This window comes from Anopheles cruzii, chromosome 2, assembly GCF_943734635.1.
Source record: "Anopheles cruzii chromosome 2, idAnoCruzAS_RS32_06, whole genome shotgun sequence".
Classification (NCBI taxonomy): Eukaryota; Metazoa; Arthropoda; class Insecta; order Diptera; family Culicidae; genus Anopheles; species Anopheles cruzii.
This window is the reverse complement of record NC_069144.1, coordinates 37897911-37920539: the sequence shown is the minus strand read 5'-3', so window position 1 is coordinate 37920539 and position 22629 is coordinate 37897911. Positions and strand designations below refer to the sequence as shown.

Below are 22629 nucleotides of genomic sequence, written 5' to 3'. Positions count from 1 at the left end.
AACACACAGGCTGGCGCTTTTATGTACCTCCAAGCGCCACACCAGACGACGTCGTGAGAAATCGGTGCGCGGTGTAGGTGCAAAAAAACAACACACACAAAAACTGTGACTTGTAGCCCCAACCGAGGACAGAGCACGGAGCACTTCTTCGGAGTCGGACACGAACAATACGCGTTCGCTACAATGGCACACTGAGTACTGAGGAGGAGATTCGCGGCCTCGATGAACATCGGGCGCCGCTGCGGGTCGCGATTTGTGACAGACCCGCCGCCGATTCTCTCTCTCTCTCTGACGGGGACTCGCGCGCTCTTCGGCAGGCGCACTTTACTCTCCCCGTCATCATCATCGTTTGCCTTGATTTTGCTCGTCTAATCTCGCATCTAACGCATTTCATCTCTCCGGAGCGACACGACTTCGGCGGCGCTGCTCAGCATCGAGAGTCATCCCCCCCGAAGGTCTCTACAGGGCTGGAACTGGTGCTGCAACACCAAGAGGTTCCAGAGACCGCCCGAGCGACACCAAAAAAAAACAGTGACCAACGAAAGTTTAGCAACAACAGCTAATGGCAGCACACGGCTGGAACGTTTATAGCGCAACGATTAAAAACAGAAATTTGGGAGGTGTTTATCGCCACACTCGAAAGTAGCAAGGGTTGCACGACGGCATTGAAATGGCCACATGATAAGTGTTGTCTAATAATGTCGCTTACACTGAATGTTTCGAAACACCTACAGAGTGCGCCCAGGGTAGCTATTGAAATGTTAAATAACTCCGCCATTTTTTAGTCGATTTTGACAAGTCAACCAGATTCTGAAACGTCAGTTTATGAATTTTTTTATATGCATCGGTTTGCTCCAAAACAATGGGCTGAAATTGTAGCACTGTACATTGAAAATAATTGTTCAAATGTGAAAACTGAGAAACATTTGAATTTCCGCGGGCTACGTATGTTCGATTCTCGTTCTCGAGCGTTACTGCGATGCCACACGGTGCATAACTGTAACACGTAACTTAGTGTCAAATCTGTTATGCGCCCTGTATAACGTCGTGTTATAGGGTCTGCTGAGCCACAACACTTTTGACACTGGTCGCTGTACTGTCAAAATTGTTATATAAGAGGCTGTTATATTTGCTGTTATGCACCGTGTGGCATCGCAGTTAGGTTGCTACACATGTCAGTGACTTATGTTGACAAGCTCGGCCATTTTGAGTGATAAGTCAATTTTTGACAGCTGTATTGCTTGGACATGTTTTGGCTCATCGTCGATGCCTTCTTTAGCTCCTAAATCATATCATAGCGTCGTCCTTTCATGGTCTCCTTCAGTTTCCGGAATAGGAAAAAGCCACAGGGGGCCAGATCTAGAGAATACGGTAGCTTTGGCATCATTAGTGTGATGCTTTGGGCAAAAATTCGCGCAGAAACCACGATGTGAAGGAGCGTGACAGCCAATTTTGGGTTTCCCATAAATCCGGGCGTTTGTGACGGTATGCGACGTCCAAATTGCGCATAACTTGCAGGAAATCTTCATTATTGACTGTTCTGTCTTTTCGCAACAACTCATGATGCACCAGGAACTTGCAATCGAAGAAAACTTTAAGCAGAACTGATCACACCAAACTTGGTTTTTCGACGTTCACATCTTCTCGGCCCTCTGAACAAATTTTGAACCACCGAAAAGCGCTGCTTTTGGTCTTAATGGCTTCACCATAAGCCACAGTCAACATTTCGAATGCGTCCGTGCTATTAATTTTGTTTTTCACACAAAATTTGATAAAGATTCTTTGCCATTCATTTTTTGTAAAAAGCAACCATCGCCGATGAGCTAAATTCTCTCCATTCAAGAACTGAAAGCTAACATCACAGCGGAAATTGCTACTATTATGCCCGAAATGTTGTCAAACACAATAAAAATTGCCCAAAAACAATGAAAAATGCTCGCTTTTTGTGTGCCTAATGGAGGCGGTCATTTGACCGATATTGTATTCTAAGCGTCAATAAACTGCATTCTATACCCCAAATAAATCTTGTTCATTTGGTTAAATTGGCTGTAAACTGGCGGAATTATTTAACATTTAAATAGATACCATAACTATGGCGCACCCTGTATTTCGCTGATTCACAGAGCAAAGAGACGAAGGATTTAAAAGGCTCCCGGGATCGTAATATTGCAAAAAACTTTCTTAGCAAGAAAATGAAGAGAAAAGAATCTGGTTAAAACTTTGTCGAGTCAGAAAATGTCAAACACGCGTAACGCGAAAGCGTTTCAAATCATAAATTCTTAGAAGAGGACGATTATTTTCGTCCCTCACCAGTCCAGAATAAAGGTGTTCCACTTTACAGCGCACCTTCATGTATGGCATCGGCGTGGGATGGCCCCAGTATAGTTGCATCTGTACAGTGGTCCTCGTGTAGTTGCTCCGTAACAGTGCGGTGTGAGTCAACTACTCTACTCTATTCGCTACTAAAAAGGTCTTCGACGACAGCGAACTGGGTCACACCACTCTGCCACACAGTTGACAAAGCGCGCTACTACACTTTTGGAAGAGTACATTTTTGCGTTGGTTGCACCAATTGCACGACGGATAAATGCATTAATTACTGGGCGCTAGAGGGCGTACGTTAGAGAATACGATATCTCGGGAATTTACCATTAATCGACTAGGCAATGGAATTTTGTACATTTTTGGCACTGCCAAACTTTCATTGTCGTCGTCGCACACTTTGTTTATCGTGCGAAACTGCTTTCTAGTGTGCACATCAAAATGTTTATTATGCTGAGGCATTCGGCACGCAACATACCAGGGCCCCACCGTAACACACACCCGCGTACGCGCGTTTCGATTTACGATCCCGACACTAATATGACGGCTTTTCACAAATGAATTTAAATTGCTCTACCAGCAGCGGGCACTTTTGGGGCCGACCATCATCATCATCATTGTTATCGATCGATCGATTCGCGGCCAACTTTCTTGGCACGTGCAAATTGTGTGGCGTGCACCACAAACACATCACGAAACAAGTTTCCCCGGGATGGTAGCTTGGCAGATAGGATATCGGGAAACACAATTTACGATTGCGTTGTTCCGTTTAATAAGAAACAACGGCAAAGGCTCTAAAGATAGTGTTTGAATCGGGAAAGATGATGGGAAATTTCTAGCATCTTTAGGCGCAAGCTTCAATTGGAAGCCAATTAGTTGTTCACCCATTGTCTGAATCGAGGCAGCAAGACTTATTATGAACCAACACGGCACACACCTTTTACTATTTCCGCTGCTCGCTTGCGCACCATAAGTACGATCATTTTTATGCTCGCAAAAACTAGAATCCCTTCCGTGTCCATTCGCTTCCATCCCTATTTGTGTCAAGGGTCGGCAAGATCGGCAGGACTGGTCGGATCGGCAGAGACACCCAAATGGGCGAACTTTCGTTCCCCTGTTTTCTTGTACCGAAATTGCAACGGCCTGGAATGGCCTTACGGTTGGTGGGAATCCTCTTTTGCATAATCACCTTCCGATGCACTTCTTGCTTCGCTTCTCGGCGCGATTCTTGAAACGATAGGGTGTTGCATTTTTTTCTGTGGTTCAATGTTGCTCCCTCCCCCCGAAAACGGTCAATTTGTTTCTTTCTGTTCTGCCGTCTAGCACAAGTCGAGCACACACACTGTGTGCGCGTGTGTGCCAGGATTGGAAGAGAACCAAAATCTGCGCCATTCGCCTTCCGTGTAGCTATCACAGAAAGGGGATCATTAGATAGGCGGTTTCGAATTTAGGGACGGCCAGCAGAACCAGCGGGAAGTGGGCGGCGGTGTTGTTGCAAACAATGATCTATGCTTTTTGCTTCCGATGCACCTTTTAAAGGGAGTGTGTCGTGAAAAAGGTGCATTAGCACAGGCTGGGGATTCCGCCGGATCCGCCATAAATACCAAACAAACAAACCGGAAGTATAATTGACCAAAACATGCCAGCAAAAGTGTGAGCGACAGCTTATGGGCAGATCCTGTGGTCAAAGCTGCGAAGGTTCAACTTTCTGGGGTGTTGTTTAAAGTTGTTTACTTTCCCGGCGCGCGTTTGGATTTGGAAAACTTTGTTTGCGAATTCGCCTCTTATCCTCCACTCACAGGCACAGAGGGGGTGAATCCCTTTTCCTTATCGTCTCGCCCCACTGTGCTTCGGGTACGGGAACTTCATTCCTTTCTTTCCTCTTTGAAGGGATTAAATCACTGCAAAATAGCCACGGAAGTGAATTTCGCTGACCGGATACGGAAAGGGAGCGAAAGCAAAATGTTGCATATGAGAAAATACTCACACCGGAAGTGGTACATAGAACGCAGTAGAATGTTGTCAGCAGTACGCAGCCACTAGCATCGATACGGAAGTAGTATGAATCGAACATTCATCAAAACATTCGCACACACACACACGAACTCCACACGATGCTCTGTCTACTAGAAGGATCCCTAGAACAGGGCAGAGATTTTAAATGGAAGACCTAACGGCAAATTGCAGACCGCACACGCCACACTCAGGACTCGGAACACTTAACACAACGAATCACACACACACTCGGTCACCAGAATGCCTTTGGCTAGCGAAATAACGACAAAAAACGGACAAAATTAGTAGGCAACACACACAGACGCAGACAGCGCGCGTTCCGGAGCTGCACCTGGGCACCGCAGAGCCTGCTGTGCGGTTGCGGAATTTAATCTACGCTTCGGTTTTGTTCCTTGAACCATCCATCTAAAATGTTTGCACGCTTTTTTGAGCCACACTTTTCGTCTACTACGGTTCGGCGGAAGGCACACATGGCACCAGAAAAGCCCCACGGTGCGCCCTATTTCTCGAGAAAAAGGAAACATAAATGGCTATCACACGGAAGCGGGCGATGGCTTGAACGCACACCAACACACACACATTACTGCACTACGCGATGTGTGAAGAGCAAAACGGAAAAAACTAGGAAAAACCATGCGGGCTTCCTTTCTCGTGAGTTTGAAAAATGTGTTCTGGCTTGCTGCTCCTTGCTTTCCTCCTTTCCGCAGCGTTTGCCCTCCGCCTGTTTTTAGTGTCCCCTATCCCCACGGTGCGTGAATGTGGATGAACTGCGTGCGGCACTTCGCTCGAGAGGTCCAGATCGGAGAGAGTGTTCATTGCACGTGAAAGCTGATAGAGGAGGTAACGAGATCGATTCACTGCGAACTGTAGTAGGCACCGAAAAAAAAAATCAGGTTCATGTAAGTGCGTGCCGTACAAAAGCGGGCGAATGCGAGATAGGGATAGCAAAGGGCAGAACGAGAGACAGAGAGAGAAAGAGAGCGACACGAAAAAGTAAAAGAAACGCAGCGCAAAAGAGGAGCACATGCACAAAAAGTCCGCACAATCGGTGCGGTGTTCAAAAAATCGGTTACCGCGACGAGGATTTCTCTCTGGCCACACAGTTGCACTCACACCTGCGCCACAAAAATGCAGCCACTAAGTACACACGCTGCCAGCGGAGAATGCGATTGGTTAGAAAGTAAAACTGCACCATAAAACCGAGCCCAGCTCACTCTGCAAAGCGTACTAGACTCGAATTAGCCCGTCTGTACCCATAATTCGGCCGCGAGGACGACAGACATTAGGAAAAGTACTTCCAGTCACACACACGGCGCTCGGTTCGTTTGTTCAGTTAAGAGCTTTGCACAAATGCGCGAAGAACACCACGAAGCCCTGATATTTTCTATGGCACCAGTTCCCACTCGGATTCGATGCGATTTTCCACTATCTTTACCGATTCGACAGCGAAGACGACGACGCGGGCGACGATGTTGGAGCCTGGGGTGGAAGATTTGGGACTGAAAATTTCCACTCTAATCAGATCGAACGGTTTCGCAGACAAGACACGGTCAAAAAACGAAACTCATTCCTTCCGATAGCTCAAAACTGACTGCGCTGTGACAAACAGAGAGGCCACCGCAAATCCGCTGCAACGACGAAAAGAGTGTCGGAGCGAGGAAGACAGAGGCCGCAAAAGAGAGCAACATAGCGCATGGGCATGACCGGGACGGGGCGTATGTAGACTTGTGTGGAATCTTGCTTATCAGAAGTGCACCTTCTTTTGTTATCTTATCAGCAAACGATTGAGGAAAGCTGTATTTAAATGGTGCTAACACGCTGATGAATTTTTACCACCGACAACGACTGCATGCTGCAATTATTATTAAATCGCTTACCATCGGGCCTATTGTTTACTCTCTCAGCTGATTTTGGTTAGCAATTTTACCCGGTGAAAATTCAACTGCCTATCCTTTTGGCCCACGGTGGAAAGTGTGATCTGCGATTGCTTCTAATGGGGCAGTAAAAGCTGAAAAATGGAAAAAACGGTGAAAAGCAAGCATACAAACGATGCACGGCGGGCAAGAGTTTCGATGGACGATGTTTTGCATCCCTATTGTGTACCACAAATTCGCGCCATCATGCCCACCACTGTAGCTGTCAACGAATGTGTGTTGACAAAATGTCAGATCGCGAACAGGGCGCTCGTGAGTGCCCTCGGCGCGCTGTGCATTTTTTGTGTGTAATCGAGATTCGTAGCAAGCTGTGTGTAGTTTTTGTGCTGTCTGCCGCCCGAAATCGTGTCCTGTTTAGTCCTGTCCATTTTTCGTAGTAAAACGTCCAAGTCCTTCTCGTGTCCTGCGGCCCCGTGCCGTGTGTGTTGTGTGTGATACGTGAAATATCCTTTCGCTTGCGAAATATCGTCGTGCAAGTATCGCCAAGGAACGCCAAGCGTCGACGACGACGACGACGACGACGCATCGAAAACAGTCATGGCTGAACGTCGATCGGGCGGCTCCTCGAGCCGCAACAATTTCAACGATGAAAAAAGCCCGGCCGACATTCCGCCGATGTCGCGATTGTTTATCATTTGCAGTAAGAGCGTGACGGAGGAGAATCTGCGCGAACACTTTGAAAAGTTTGGCGACATCGAGGAAATATGGATCGTTAAGGATCGCACGACGGGCGAAGGGAAAGGTACGCAGGTCGGAAGGGATTTATTTAGGCTTCGTTCTGCTCGGAGGCTGCTTAGATGAACGATGATGAACTGTTGTTGCCATGTGACGTTGCCGATTCAGAACGAGATGGCGAGGGTGGTGCGGGGGTGGAAGGACAGCTGCTGCGCCAGACTAGGCAGCTTTCTTTGGCATTTACCCGTTTTGTGTACTCTTTCACTCGTAGCATATAATCGTTTTTCTCGCTCTTTCTCACCCCGTTCGTTCGCATGGTTCAAGGTGTTGCATATATCAAGTATGCGAAAACGTCCGATGCTGCGCGGGCTCTCGAGGAAATGAATGGGAAGTGTGTGGGCGACAACAATACGCGCCCGATCAAGGTGCTGGTCGCGGCCAACCGGCAGCAAGGGTCGCGGAAGCAGACGGAAAACGAGGAAGAAAAGTATCTGCGGCTGTTCGTGATCATTCCAAAGGATATGACGGAGGAGGCACTCCGGGAGGAGTTTGGCAAGTACGGCACGGTCGACTTGGTCACCATAATCCGCGACAAGGTGACCAAGGAGGGTAAAGGGTTTGCGTACGTCAAGTTTGGCCGATTCTTGCACGCCGCCCAAGCGTTCGAGGGCTGCGACGCCAAGTATAAGGCCGTCTTTGCGGAACCTAAACCCCCGCGCAATGCATCGGTTTCGTCGAACGAAAACTTTGGCGGTGGCGGCGGTGGTGGTACCGGTGGTGGCGGTGGTGGTGGTGGTGGCGGCGGAGGTGTTGGAGGTTTCGTCGGTGGAGGTGGAAACTTCGGAAGCGGAGGAACCAACAATACCGGCAACGGGTTCGTCGACGATCGCCGATCAGTGGTCGCTGCCGGAACGGGTGCGATGCTGGGCTTTGCGGCGATGGGTAACGCCGGTAACGATGGACGCCGCGCTCTGTCCAGTGTGGGCGGTGATCGGCGAGGCGGAACGACGGAATTCGGTGCCTTCAGTGGGTACAGCGGATCGAACAGTGGAATGGTGGCCAATGCGAACGAAACGACCCTCACAGTCCTGTGCAGCCCGGTGCTGAATCAGGATCAACTATGGCGTCTTTTCGACATCATTCCCGGACTGGACTATTGTCAGATTAACAATGATTTCAGTAAGTTGAGTCGCTGTTCCTACGATCGTAGCGTCGTTAGATGTTCATGAGAAATCGTTCCCTTACAGATAATCGGAACGTAACGGCAACGGTTGTGTACAATAATGGCCAATCGGCAATGTATGCTCGCGATAAGATCCACGGACTCGAGTACCCGCCCGGCGAAAGGTTGATCATCCGGCTTGGGCATGAAACCGTCAGCAGTATGGGCGGTAGTGGCGGTGTTGGCGTTGTTGGTGGAGGTGCTGGCGCTAACAACAGCAACCCAATCGATCCGTTCAACGGTGCAGCGAACGGTACGTTGGGCATGCAGGGACATGGAAGGAAGTGTCTCAATAACGGATATCTTTCTTCGCATCGCAAACCACTTTGTAGATCGTGATGCCGCGTTCTGCAGTGTTCCACTGCCACCACCACTGCCGATGGCCAATGCGAATGCCGAGGTCGCTCAACGCTGTTTCATCGTGTGCATTCCGAAGGCACTTCCAACGAGCGTTCTGAAGCAAACGTTCTGTCGGTTCGGGGACCTGATCGATGTGTATCTGCTGCCGAACAAGAACTGCGGCTACGCCAAGTACGCGTCGGAAGAATCGGCCAAGAAAGCGATCAAGCAGCTACACGGTGCCGAAATACTGAACGTTCGCTTGAAGGTGAAGCCATCGACGAGGGCGAGGATGGTGGTGGGTTTGTCTCACTGATCGACCGCATTCGCTTCTTTGTAGGTCCTTGAAGCGGAAGAACCAAGCAATGATCGACGGAAACGTATGCGCCATGATGAGCGGCTAGAGAACGAGTAATGGGGCCGGTCCTCCGATTGTGCCTCTCTCGGTCCCCCCTTTTCTGCTTCCGGTGGTAAGTATGAGTTGTTTACTATCACACTGACTAAAGCCATTAGTTTACTAACTTTACACCAACATGGGATGGATATGCGTGGCGTGAGGAAGAAACGAGAACAAACAAACACAAACATCATACGTGCAATCGTTTATCATGTGGCTAACAGACACTCTATAGTTTGTAAAAGCTTCATCAGTCTTCTTAACGTGTGCATTTTATACCTGTCACCTGTTAGTAGAAGGGTTGTTTTGTTAAGCAATAATCCTTTAACTACAATTTCTGGTGGGTGGTTGAGATCTTTTTCATGGTGACCACAAAGGTATTCGTGCGACAGTAGCGTGACGCAAAGAAAATGTTTGCTAACAATCTGCGTGTAACTAGAACACGGTAGAACACTTTGGAAACACTCTAATGATACTGTCTTTGTTTGTTCCTAAACCGCGTGATGAACCCTTCGAACGATAGCCGGACGGGCCGGAGTTTTTCAGTATTCCGATCTTTTGCTTGCTCTTTTTTGCCTTCCTTATCCTCGATGCATCAGTGTGCTGGTTTGCTTTCCGTTCTATCCGTAGTGCACCGCCCTTAACCATTTTAGTAGCGTTCCTTCGTACCATTATCCGAGCTGACCTTTTGTAACACACTAAACCAATTTGTTTTCCACAGAATTCATAAACTACTTTATAACGCAAGAGACGAAATGAACGATAGAAAACAAACAAACAAACCCCGTACAGAGAACGTTTGAGGTACCACCACCTACCGAACCAACCGAACGATAACGATCACGAAACCAACCGCACTTTTACTACATGAAAAAAAAAACAAAGCACTTTGAAGGAACTCGTACTCTACACGGTACCATTACCGCTTACTCTTGAATCAGAGAAACTGTGCGCCACTCTGTTCTGCATCCGCAGCAAACGAACCCAGCGAAGGACGGGGAAACGACGGACAGAGCAAAGAGTGGAAGGTGGCCACTACTACTACGTACACACACCCCTACCGTACGATGACGAAGTGATCTCGAGACGATGGTTACCGCTCCACTGCCGTGTGCTCGCCTACCCGCCACGCTATGTCACACACTCTGTCTCCTGCTGTCCAATATCCTTCCACTCACCACACTCCCTGCCTGCCTCTGTTTCTTCTTTGCCTGTACTGGACGGATTGACCTGTTCTCGTCCCGAAATCCTGTTCGAACTCTACCGGACACTCTACCTCCCTTTGAACCGAACACCGAACGGGACCGATCTACGAAAATGGACCACCTTCAATGGACGTGAAGAACGAAATCGAACGCAAATGACGCCTCACATGCCGTCTATCATCCTGTCGCCATACAATATTCATCACCAGCATCCAATAGCAATAGCGGTTCATTTGCGCATTTGTTCCACATTCCCCTGCCATACCTAGTTCGCCACGGTGCGGCGGATGATGGATGGTGTGTGTGGGTGCGGTGGTGCTGTTGTTACGTTGTGTGAATACATTTCGCTTGGATCGCTTTTGAGGCCGGCCGGCCGGCGGCGGCTTGCGTGTTTCCGCGCTTCACTGTTTATAGGCCTATATACTCTACACCGCGAGGACACTGGACACTCCGACGACCGACAGAGCGACCGAAACGGAAGAACATCAGAATACTACACTCGAAGCGCACGCCCCAGCTGAAGCGACTGAAGAGACAAACAGAACAGTGGAGTGGAGAAGGAAAACCAAAACTGATAAAAGCAATACGATACGGTTAGATGAAACTGTGGCAGGGCGTGTAAATGGAGAGCCGGCAGATACAGAACACGGAAGCAGAAGAGAATCGAACGGAAAACACTACTATAAACAGAACAACGTACGTGGACGTACATCATCTGGCACGAATCACTACAGTGACTAATTAGAGTATACGAGTAGGAGGACATTTACGGTGTACAGATTCGATGGGTTTGATTTGTTAGAGACGTGGCAAATAACGACACACGATCACACGCCATTACATCAATATCATTTCAAAGCAAGAGTAAGCGAACTTCGTCAGTAACGTGCGAGTGAATGGACGAGAAGACCAGGAGAACTGCACACGCACACATTGACCAGAACTGCAACTGCACGATCTTCATGCATATTAGCTGTAACTGAACGCCTATACGCTTTCCAAGATTAAGCTTACCATATACACCCTCAGTTGACCACCGGACCACCGGACACACTAACCCTGGCAAAATCTTAAAACGGACGCGCGATGTGGCTTCGACCAGGAAAAGCCCATCGAACGCAAACGACGTATGGTTTCATCACCTCTTTCGTTTTCGAATCCTATGCATGCGAACTTCCTTCGCGCAATGTGTCTGCCGGGCACGTGTAGGATCCCCCTTCACCCACCCGCCCATTTGGGTTTTGCCCTGGCCAAACCAAACTTTTCATTCTACGTTTTACGGCGCGTAACGGCTTACTTTACGAATGGTGCGAAACGATGTTACTGGATCTTTAACTTCCTTCCATCATTGGTTCTGTGTACAGCACTTTGCTTTATTTCCATTTTTATTATTTTACTAATTACAAGTGATTAGTTTCACTTTGAATGTATGATTCCCTCCCTGTCTGTCATCGTGCGTTGCCCCGCTCTAGTGATCACTCGATCTGGAGATGACCATTGAGGAGAATTATATATTATCCACATGAGATTTCCCGTAACCTATGCTAGTTTGAATTTTTAGTATGCATAAGCGCTCAATATTTAAGGTGTTTTCGTCTGAGTGCGGGCAAGCGAACAAAATTAGGTCTTAGTAATTGTGGTATTTTCCCTCTCATCATTGTTTTCGCGTACCTTTGTACGCCGATCGGCGTTTCTTGCTGATCAGCGGTGACTCGATGCGATCAAAGGGGGGGGGGTTTGAGCATTCGTAGAATTCCTTTATCGTACATACGAAGAATTAAACCTTTTCTTTAAATTATTTCCCAAGTAAAGTCAATGATTTTGCATGGATTGTGTGCAGCTCAAAATCATATTTCTGAGCCAACGTTTCGAATATATTGGGTGGCATCGCGCTAAGGACCCGTAGTAGTAAAACCCGACTCTTGTTACCGGTGATGCCACTTTTTTAGGTTTAGTCTAAACTATTTTACATCAAACACTCATAAACTATCATTTAAGTGCATACTGCTACCGAAATATCACTATATTTTTGGTTATCTCGTAAGTTTGATTAGCTCGTAAGTAGTGTGTCGTGTCTCTCTATACCACTGCACGGATTGCCCTTCTCGAAACCATGGCGACGACTCGTTTCGGAAAGGATCCGGCGAAGCACCAAATCGGTCATTTGCCGTCTCCGTGTTTTGACTTTGTTTTTCTATGCTTTATAAGTTCCCCCGTGTACCGTGTGTACCATTGAAGTGCGCTGGCGTTTGAAGAAAGTGTGTGAAGAAAATAAGTTCCGCTATAAACAAAACTCGCTTGTGGGCGCTTCGATGTGCGTCTACTTTTGAAATAAAAATTTGCCAATATTTACCCATCCGATGGGTGCAGGTTTATCGTTTGGTTTGAGCATTAAGAAAATCCGAATCCGAAAGGCAGGCAATTAGGTAAGCAAACAAACTACAGGTAACAGTTAAATCTGCTTAAATACTTGGTATCTTTTGTTTAAATTAAATGTGGCAACGAAAACCTTACCACTTTTGCATGCAAGTCACTCATTTCGCCAATGATATTTTTGACACAACTTTGATTCAGGCTGCAGCAGCGCGCGTACAGGTTGACTTTTCTATGCATTTGCCCACCGAAAGCGCTTCGAGCAATGTTGGATGCTGATGCTCGGTGCTAAGAAGTGCTATACGTTGCAGCCCGCATAACTCTGTCGCTCTGTATTTTGCTAGAGGAGTTCCGGGCGGTGAGCTCCCAATGTTTGTCGATTTTCAACAGCACGGCGTCGAAATCGTCGTCGGTGTTTGATTACGTTGCTCGTGATTCATCGGGCTATAATCGGCTCAAAGAATCTCTAGAGTGCATATAGTGATAGTGGTGCCGGGCCGGCGTTGTTAAAATTTCACCTTACCGGGTAAGAAAACTACCTACCGCTGGCTGATTATCCATCGATAATGAGGTTGTGCTGTGTCCAAAGTACCAGCCGCAGCTCATTGTCAATTTCACCCACTTGTAGACCTTGAAACAATTGTTTACGGCCTTCCAAAAGGTGCTGCGATGGTGCGGTGCTTTTGTTTTGTTATTCCCGGTGTCACCTGTAACCCGGTCGATTCCACTTCTGGACCAGAGTGGCTGGCGAAAGTTAGGCGACCCAGAAAGTGGCCCACTGCTACACCGGATGCCGGAGCAAAAAAAAAGGGCGCAACGTTTACATTGCGTTGCTAAAAATACTGAACGATAGGAAACTCTCTCTTCCCCAGTAGGAAATTTAAAAGAATGCAGGTTTTCCTCAACCTTGTGTTTGTCCCGTGCATGAAATAGGCAGAGCAAACCATGAGCCCGATTCGAGAGCATTTAATTGAGATTTTTTAAAGCTTTTTCACTGAATGGCTTAATTGTGCAAATAGCAAAAAGATACATCATCGTTGGTGTTCGTAAAAAATTAATGCGTCATACACCGCCGCGTGATGCGGATGCGAATGCGAATAAAGATTCGGTGATTAATAATCGTTTCACATTCCGTTGCTCGAAAACCAGTGTGCGAAGTTGCTATGGAAGATTGGGCAGCATAACGAGATCCACATCCAATCACTTTCCCTTTCATTGGCGCTCTTCAAAAAAAAGCCCGTTACTTGGATTTATACTACAAAAAAGGACTGTATGTTTGCATTCGTATTCCCAAAAAATTAATTTACAGTTTTCTAAATAGCGGGTTAAATAAATAGTAAATAGTTTTCTACTCCACCGCTTACTCTGACCGAGTTTTGTCGTTGGCGTGCGCTCTAAGCACCCGAAGGTCACCGCTTCGAAGTTACTTTAATGGCGGCGTCCCACGACGGCTCGAAAACTACGGCCGGCAGAAAAAGAAAACCCGGCACACCAAATGGTACCAATTTGGCGCTGTGCGTGTGTCTGGCGCTTCCAGTTTCTATCGCCATCGGCTGTTTGTATAGTTGGTTGTGGAGAAGTATATGGCCGTGAAGTGACGCAAGCCGTGACGGACCCAACTGGATGCGGTTCAACCAAATTATGTTTGGAAACTGCATTGTTTCCCTCGTTCGTTTTCTGTCTCTCTTGCTCTGTTCACCGCTGTTCTCAGCACTTTTGGCGTGCTGCGCGAATTCAAACATACGCTGAGAAGAACTGCGTCTAACAAAGTAAAAGACGTATGGGAAATTTCTATTACATGGCTTTTGTATTAGGATTAAGAACATACGACCCGAGATTAGCTCGCTAAATCTCTTATCGTCGCTGGAGCGTATCGAAATGTGCAGTGACTGCAATTGCAAACACAGAACAGACGATAATGCCGATTGCTTGTAGATATCTTATCAGCACTGCATCAACAGTTCCGAAGAATTTTTTGGGGTTTTCCAATGATAATATTGTAACCTTCATCTAGAGTTTCCACTGAGGCAAATGGGAAGAGAGACTTATCGTGGTTTATTGTTTGCGTTATCCTTGGCACAGCGCGCCTCAGTCTCACGATCACTGGCCCGGTTGGTATCAGCTGTAAACTAAGGAAACCGTTTTCTCGAAATCTTCCCCAGAGCTCGTGAAGCTGAATTACTCGAAATGAATCCAAACCAGCAGCAGCCAGGAGGACCATATGCCCCGTACGCACCGAGCTATGGCTATGGTGACTCAAAAGACAACACACAGCAACCACCCTATGGCGCTCCACCCTACCCGGGTGGATATCCGCCTGCTGACCCCAACATGGGGTATCCGCCGAATGCCGGGCCCTATCAAGCCCCGTATCCACAGCCGGGAACGGTAAGTTATGGTCTGATACCAGTTTTGAAGCATAAAGTTGAAGAAATAACCTAATAAATTGCCTAATTGCTTTACTTTAATGCTTGATAATTACGCACGAACGATGTGGCTGTGTGATGCTTGCGTTCTAAATTAGTAAAAGAAAGTTGAAGCTAGAACTCGGTGCACGTTATAAATGTCAACTTAGCACATGTTAAGATCGTGCATGCCCCAAACATAAATAGGCCAAACTGAAATGTATACTCCACGTGCCCATAAGGATGACTCCAGTTCTGTTTTCTTTCCAAATGGCCCGTCTTGTTTGCCGCAGACATTTTGTAAACATTGTATCCAACCGAAGGGGACCATCGTAACGGAATCTGCTTATCGCGCAGGAACGGATGAAGCTGGTGAAATGAATGTATTCGTTGTCCGCTGACGCATTATGAAGTATCTTCGCTCAATCCACCTATCGGGCTGATGTTTTCTGTATTGTTCGCCGAATTCAAATTCCGCGATTCCCAGAGGCGATGCGGTGTTTTTTACTCTTCAACAATGATTCTCGTTTAAATGACCGTTCAATTTACGTATCTCATAATCCACAAAATAAAATTTCTCTGTATGTTCTCCGAAACACGTGCAACGGTCCTATCAGTCATGAATCATGCTTGTGCCGCGTTGTGTTGGCGCCATCGTTTTTTTTTGCCTGAATGAATGGTTCCCTTCCGCGTGCAGCTTGAAGTGCCCAAAGACCTGTTTCGCAACGCCGAGTCTTTCCGGCAAAAGATAAACACATTCGGTCATTCGTGGCCGGTCCTGGAAGTGTTCCCGATCGCCGGCACTTCAGTTAGCCGAGCTCCGACGCTTCGAACGGTTCGGCATTCAATTTTATACGCTCTTGAAACGGTTCGCGTGTGAAATTCTGTATCCGCCGTGCCCACTGGTGTGATTGGTGTGTGCGTGGTGACACTCGTTGGATGGAGCAACAGAAGACTCAGGTTTGGGGCGAGAAACGATCGCGTGTTGGCTGTTCGATTCATTACACTGCAGTTCACCCATATCATCGTCACTTTGCATGCGAAGAACAACGCAAAAGGATACAGAATTCGACGGGTTAAAATTCCGCTTGTGGTTCAGTCGATATAACCTTAAATCATACATCATACGTGGAATATTCAAAGAAATTGGACTAGAAAAGGATTTATAAAAAATTGTGGTACTGCTAATTGTCGAGTGGTAATTGTATTTAAGTATTTAAGTCTTGTCTTTGTGTTGATTTACCCCTTAATTGGGGGTTTGCTTTGGAGTAAAATGTACAAATGTGGAGTAAAATGCTTTGGAGTAAAATGTTTCGCAGTTGCGTTTTCATTTGGAATGATGCTTTAAATAACTAAAAACGGCCCGTCGATTTTCAAGACGATTTAAACCCTCTCGAAAGGATTGTTGCAATCAATCTACAACTCTAATCTAGTGTGGTCAATTCGATAACATCGATGTGGTCATTTTGATAACGATGACATTGCGTTACATGTGCTACATGTTTGTACTGTGACGAAATAGTTAAAACTGTTTCGCTTATATTTCGTGCAGTCTTTATTAACCAAGTTTTGTTTGTGGTTGCAGTTTCCCTATGTTTTCTATTGCTTTTTCTTGCTGAATTAATTGTAATGTATCATTTTCTCTTTATTTGTTTTATGGTGGTGTTGTATCTTTCTGTTCGTCGCTTCTGTCGCTCTCTTTTTAATATTGTTTTTCGAATCGTCATTTGCACATCGATTGCATCTCTAGTATCAACAGCTGTCCACTGGTTATTGGGTAATGTTTAATGTGTTTCTTCTTCACCCTTTTCCGCATCGCACGATTCCTTCGTATGGAAATTAATTTCGAAAAAAACACTACGCTACTTTCCAGGGATCGCCGTATCCTCCGGTAGCACCAGGATACGCACCGGCACCGCAAATGTATGCTCCGGGGCAAGCATACGGTGGTGGTTATGCACCGGTAGTCGTCCAACCGGGAGTCCCGGGACAATCGCCCCCCGTGATGGGCCAACCGATGCCACCAGGTAGGTCCTAGTGTAGCGAGCCCCAGAATAAAAATACAGCCCCGTTATCAACGTTCATTCAGAAGGGCATATATTTCGTAACGTTACCGCGAAGCTCCACGCGGTTCGCCAAATGGTGCCCCTGATAAGCCAAATGGTTCCATGGCGCTGCATTGGAAAGCATAACAGTAGTGTTTGTGTTTGCATTTTTAAACACGTTTTTGAGGGCCTAGCTCCACAGTGTGGAAGGGTTTGGTGATTGATAATTTATTTGTGCATGTAAATGACACACGGGGTCACTGATGGAGATTACAACGCTTCCGACCGGGAAGTTATTACGCTGATAATTGTAACGTCGAATTGGTGAGCGAATAGACTATTTTGCTGTCATTGTCTGATCCCTCGGTGTCGTACGGGGTGCATAAATAAAACGAGTGGGTAAACAAATTAAATTGATTAAACGTTGCTGTGAACTGATGGGAACACATTTTTTGAAAATAGGGCAAGTGGTCCTCGTAAAGCAGCAAATTATTGGGAAAGAGATGATCGTGTATTAACAGTATTTAGTTTTTTGGTTTAACAATTCGAACAAGCTGATAAGTTTTGTTTATTATCCTAAGAATTTTAAAATATTGTGCTCAATCCCAAAGGATTCTCTAATTTCTGAAGGTTCTTTGTTAAAGATCATGAAGATCCTACAGCCATGATGCGGATGTCAGTTAAGAACTTTTTATGAATGATATTGATATAGATATTTTATGAATATAGTATAAAGATTGATTCGTGTTATGTTATTTGTTCATTCCTAGGGAATCCCAATAACATAATCCCATGTTATTTGAAAGTAGGAGACGTTTTTCCTTGATTTTCGAAGGCAATGCCAGTCATCTGTTCAATGCGGTGATAGATAAGCTTTCGAAGGCTTCCTATCGGAGGGATCCGAGTAGAAGGCTAAGCAGCGTTGCAATAGACTGGCCGCGTCACGGTTATCGACCGGTTGTGCATGCACGCACGCCGGTCAGCGTTCAAAGTTCTTCGTTCGTAAACAACGACCGTCCTCATCGATAAGCCCTCCGCTGAACCGGTGATCGATCTGAACCCACTGGGGCCCATTGGGTGCATTAACCTTCGAGCATCTTCAGTAAGTGGACAACTGTCCACCAGTATGTCCGCCCGGCAGCATTATGCACCGGGACTGAACCTGTTCGGTCGGTTGGAACCGAAAGACTGATTAGAGCCTGACGCGGTTCTGGTGAGACCTACCATCTTGCCTCAGACCATAAGACGAGGTTTGCTTTATTCAGAATTGTCCGGAGACCGCCTTTGTTTAAATTATGATAGTGACCCCGCTCGGCGTGGGCAGCCTGTATCGGCCTCGGTATGTTATCGCCTAGACACTGTCCGAGTAATAAAATATTTCTTCTGATGGGCGAACTTCGTGACTAATCGCCAAACACAAATAATTTGCCTGACTTTAGAGTGGAATATTTGAAGACTTTCGGTGATTGAAAGTCTGCATTCTTCAAGGTTGTTAAAGATCAAAAAGCATAGAAAATAAGAATTAAGATAAACGATCATACTCCGGTGGCATTTAAATTGTCGCTCAATTCGTGTAGACAGACAGATGATCTTGCCAACTGACCCCGTACGTACATAGGACTCGCCCTCCAGGGCAAGATTACAGCAAGAAATATGTGAACCCGAAGGGCCACTGCCATTGCTCCGTGGGGTGCGTAGATCGTGCCGTAGGGCCAACTGTGCATGCGGTGAAGATTGCGGCTTAACAGGAACCAATGATAAGGTTAAATTAAATCCAATTGTGTGTCCGCCGGCCGCGTGCGTGTGTGTACGCACAGAGCGGACTGACAAGAGGTACTCCCGCTCGATGGAACGATTTCATTCGTCTCCGAGTGCCGGAAGATCGCGGGTGTCATCTTTCTTCGAGTGAACAGACCTTAACGTGATGCTATCCCAAACGTTGCCTGTGATGGGCCCTCCCGAGGCATTCGGTGGATCGTTGCGGAGTGTGGCCGGAAGTTTGGCCAATGTGAGCATGGTGCCTCCCACCGGGATGGAACCGTCCGATCGAGAAGCAAACCAAGAACAGTCAAAGTGTGAACAGCGAGCCCGGTTTGTGCTCCGGTACCTGGAGGAAAAAGTGTTCGAACTGGGCCGCCAGCTACACGTCCGCCGGAGCCGGGCATCGATTCGCCGGATGCTGCGCTTCATACCGGGTGTCCGGAAGACGGCCAAAGCGAAAGGCTACGAGCATCTGGTGACGGACGAAGAGCGCAGGTTTGTGGCGAACAGACGCAAGACCCTAGTGGACATCGTTTGACGAGAGAAGATTTAAATGATGCCATGGAAATGGGGTTTTATCTTATCTCCTGGCACGACGCTATTTGAGGGTGGATTCGCCAAAGGTGTTTACGTCCCTTCTTTACCTTGTGGTCGAAATGGAAGATCGTAAACCGCTTGCTCTATTGTACGTTTTCGGCCTCGATCATTCTGAAACAATTATTACAGGAAGTTACATTTCCATTCCATTGGCCTTCACATGTTTTCGTGACTTTACGCCTTTTTGTAGTTGCTGGGAACATCATTTCAACCGGATGATCGAGGGGTTATCGCAAACATTTCCTTAACCTTTGGCTCTTGGGTGGTCACTCAGTAGTTTCTGACACCCGACCGATCCGGTTTCAGGGTTTTGTTGAGTCAGCGTGATGAAACGGCTTCAAAACTGGGTCACTGATACCGATGAACGTTCGAAAACCATCGACGAATGTGTTTATTAAAGATTTTTTTACCCTTTACCCCGTTACCCCGTTCAGGTGGCTGGATGCCTATTCCTCAAGGGATACCGAACTGTCCGCCCGGCTTGGAATACCTTACTGCCATTGACCAGTTGCTGGTGCACCAGAAGGTGGAGCTGCTGGAGGCCTTCACTGGCTTCGAGACGGCCAACAAGTACACGATCAAGAACACGCTCGGCCAGAAGGTGTACTGGGCCGTAGAAGACACCGGGTGCTGCAACCGAATGTGCTGCGGCGCGGCCCGTGCCTTCGACATAAAGATCCTCGACACGTACCAGAACGAGGTACTGCACTTTAACCGTCCGCTGCGCTGCAGCTCCTGCTGGTTCCCGTGCTGTCTGCAGACGATGGAAGTTACAGCTCCGCCCGGCAACGTGATCGGTTACGTCGAGCAAGACTGGTCGATCCTGACGCCCCAGTTTAGCATCAAGGATCAGAACGGTGAAACGGTGCTGAAGATCTCCGGTCCGTTCTGTACGTTCAGCATTTGTGGTGACGTTGAGTTTGAGGTTAGTGATGGCGAGCGCCGATACGATCGAAGCCGAGCAACTACTAACTGTTTTTGTTTTTCGCATGCAGGTCCTGTCTACCAACGGGACACAGGTAGGCAAAATCAGCAAGCAGTGGTCCGGACTTGGCAGGGAATTGTTTACCGATGCGGATCATTTCGGTATTAACTTCCCGATGGATCTGGACGTTAGGGTAAAGGCCACACTGCTAGGTGCGCTGTTTCTCATTGTAAGTACCGGCGAGTGGGGCCCGTTCGGGTGTCATTTGGGACCATGCCTAATGCCCACCGTTTCCTTCCACAGGACTATATGTTCTTCGAAAAGAGCGGCAACAAAGAACAGGACCGTCCGGGAATGTTTTAAATCGCGATATTTCAGCGTGTTTTGTTCAGAGATCCTTAAGTTTTATTTTGTCGGAGTTGGAACTCTTGTGCTTACGGTATTTTGCCTTCCATATTATTACCTTTACCGATTACCGTTCATACGATTCGCTTCCGAAAACCTGAAACTCCAGTGCCTGCTGTAAACGTTCCCTCCCGGTGAAAGTAACGCGCAACGAACGTAACGCAACAGGATCACATGGCCATAAATATTCTACAAAAGTGGTAGAAGAAGAAACTTACACAACAGCAACCAGCACATGCACGACAAGCGCACATTTTTTCTCTTTACAATCAAACCAAACGGCATGTTATCCATTCTGCTCTGCGCAACCGCGGATTGTGGACCCCTTAAGAGTTGAACCTTATTCGATAAACTATTTATCCCGTTGGTGGTAGGGCGCGTACCTAGCCCAAGTACGTTCATGAATGTTTTTGATAGGTTATTATACTGTGCGCAGAGAGCAAAGCAAATCTTCGGAAGAAGATGGCTGCTCACACTAGACGAGCTGTGGATACACCGGTTATTGGTGCCATCCGTAGTTTAAGGTCTGTACCGTGTTTGTACTGTTCTTCGTACTGTTGTGGCTTAATAAGATAATATATGTATACATCTGCTAAAACTCGCTGCCTGATACTGTTTACCTCTTGTAGTTGTTTACTATAAACAACAGTAGCCTTAAGGACTTTACAGTTTGTCATTCGATTGAAATGTTTAAAAATTGCCACAACGGGCCTCGAGGTATGCAAACATTCAATAACCTTGAATTGAAAACAGTGTTTCTATCTGATGGTGATTTCGTGACGTGCCATTTTTTGAAAATGCCGCGGATGTATTGCGTAACCTGCATTAAAGGTCCACATGACCTAAGTCAGATGCAGCGGAAGCTTTGTTTGTCTAAATTTACCAGTACGCAGCGCTGGGTCATAAGTAAACGACGAAAGAAAACTATGAAAAATAAAGACCTATTATGCATTCGCTACTACAAAACTGAGAGAATAGTCGACTTTGAATTCATTTAAATAAATGCTCCGTAAATCGGAATATCACAAATAATGGGGCGTCAATTCTGGCTTCGGTCTGGGTCGGTTGCAATCGTCAGACTGTAATGTTGCTTCACAAATACAGCATAAGCCTCCGTACCGTCTTTCCACCCAAATTGGGTCCTAAAAGCCAGCACAGTGTATGTGGGACAATGTCATCAATCTGGTTTTTGGTCCGCGGGTTGAGAATGAACGAAAAAACTGGCATTACTCAACACATACAAGAAGATCCAAGCAGAACAAAATGTATAGCAAAGAATCCCGAAGAACGTTACGATATCGGGTTTCGATTTGTGTTTCGAATACCCTTTATGGCACGGCCAATACAGGTTTTCGCATGCGCTCTTCGAGCAAAAAGGAAAAAGAACTTGACGACCAAGCCGCGAAGTTCGTTGCATTGTTCGCTAGAATTGGGTTTAAAATAAAAAAGAGTTTATGAATCGTTGGGCCACCATCCAGAAATGTATAAACCCATTTCAAGGGGCACCGATCAATACACCGATCGTGACGCTAGTAGTGGTATGTGTCAAGGTCAAGACCAGGGCTGGCCCAATGTTGCATGGTGCGATGTTTCTTTTTACGAATTTTACCGGAACCGGTCCCAGTCCGGAGACCTAACGCATCAGAGGGACTACAGTGCCGTAAGGTGCAATTTTTAATCTTTTTTAAATAATTTAGGAAAGGAATTTATCTTTGGGTGTTACGAAGCAATTCCAAACAAGTGTTCGTGTTAAATTGATTGCATGGAACATCATATAATCTAAATTTGAAACTAAAATCGATATGTTTGAGTCGCTCGAAGATGATTTATTGGTTGGCCAGCTGAAAGTAGGGTTGGGAAAATGACGGATTGGCCTTGGAATTAGAATGAATTGACTTTGAATTTGGAGCAAAGGTATGTTTTCTTTACACTGATAGGAATCTAGCCTGAGACAAAACCGTGCGTGTTGCCCTGCTCTCGCTGCTGTCCCAGTATCTCAAGTGCTAAC

The 22629-nt window shown here is 46.7% G+C and overlaps 2 protein-coding genes across 6 annotated transcripts; both read left to right on the top strand.

The window, feature by feature from the left end:
* The first annotated feature begins 6809 nt into the window (after positions 1–6809).
* Positions 6810–9647, top strand: LOC128267218 (RNA-binding protein 45). Its single transcript, XM_053004018.1, has 6 exons — positions 6810–7014; positions 7272–8126; positions 8195–8422; positions 8502–8776; positions 8849–8978; positions 9627–9647. Exons 1-5 carry the CDS (start codon positions 6810–6812, stop codon positions 8921–8923), a joined length of 1638 nt encoding a protein of 545 aa, XP_052859978.1. The 3' UTR covers positions 8924–8978; positions 9627–9647.
* Positions 9648–12870: 3223 nt separating this feature from the next.
* On the top strand, positions 12871–21572 carry LOC128267461 (phospholipid scramblase 1). Of its 5 annotated transcripts, XM_053004294.1 has the most exons (7): positions 12871–13009; positions 14646–14871; positions 16639–16665; positions 16762–16915; positions 19726–20216; positions 20287–20445; positions 20520–21572. In XM_053004294.1, the coding sequence occupies exons 2-7, from the start codon at positions 14671–14673 to the stop codon at positions 20577–20579; spliced, it is 1092 nt and encodes a 363-aa protein (XP_052860254.1). In that variant the 5' UTR covers positions 12871–13009; positions 14646–14670; the 3' UTR covers positions 20580–21572. The 5 variants fall into 5 exon arrangements, with proteins under 5 accessions (XP_052860254.1, XP_052860255.1, XP_052860256.1 ...); XM_053004295.1 differs by lacking the exon at positions 16639–16665; XM_053004296.1 differs by lacking the exons at positions 12871–13009; positions 14646–14871; positions 16639–16665 and adding an exon at positions 15639–15848.
* The last annotated feature ends 1057 nt before the right edge of the window (positions 21573–22629 follow it).

Bases quoted from the DNA above. Each gene is read 5' to 3' on its own strand.
- LOC128267218 (XM_053004018.1), top strand. From the start codon at position 6,810: ATGGCTGAACGTCGATCGGGCGGCTCCTCGAGCCGCAACAATTTCAAC. The intron at 7,015-7,271 runs GTACGCAGGTCG...GCATGGTTCAAG, and splicing joins CACGACGGGCGAAGGGAAAG to GTGTTGCATATATCAAGTAT. The intron at 8,777-8,848 runs GTGAAGCCATCG...GCTTCTTTGTAG, and splicing joins TACTGAACGTTCGCTTGAAG to GTCCTTGAAGCGGAAGAACC.
- LOC128267461 (XM_053004294.1), top strand. From the start codon at position 14,671: ATGAATCCAAACCAGCAGCAGCCAGGAGGACCATATGCCCCGTACGCA. The intron at 16,666-16,761 runs GTAATGTTTAAT...GCTACTTTCCAG, and splicing joins AGCTGTCCACTGGTTATTGG to GGATCGCCGTATCCTCCGGT. The intron at 20,217-20,286 runs GTTAGTGATGGC...TTTCGCATGCAG, and splicing joins GTGGTGACGTTGAGTTTGAG to GTCCTGTCTACCAACGGGAC.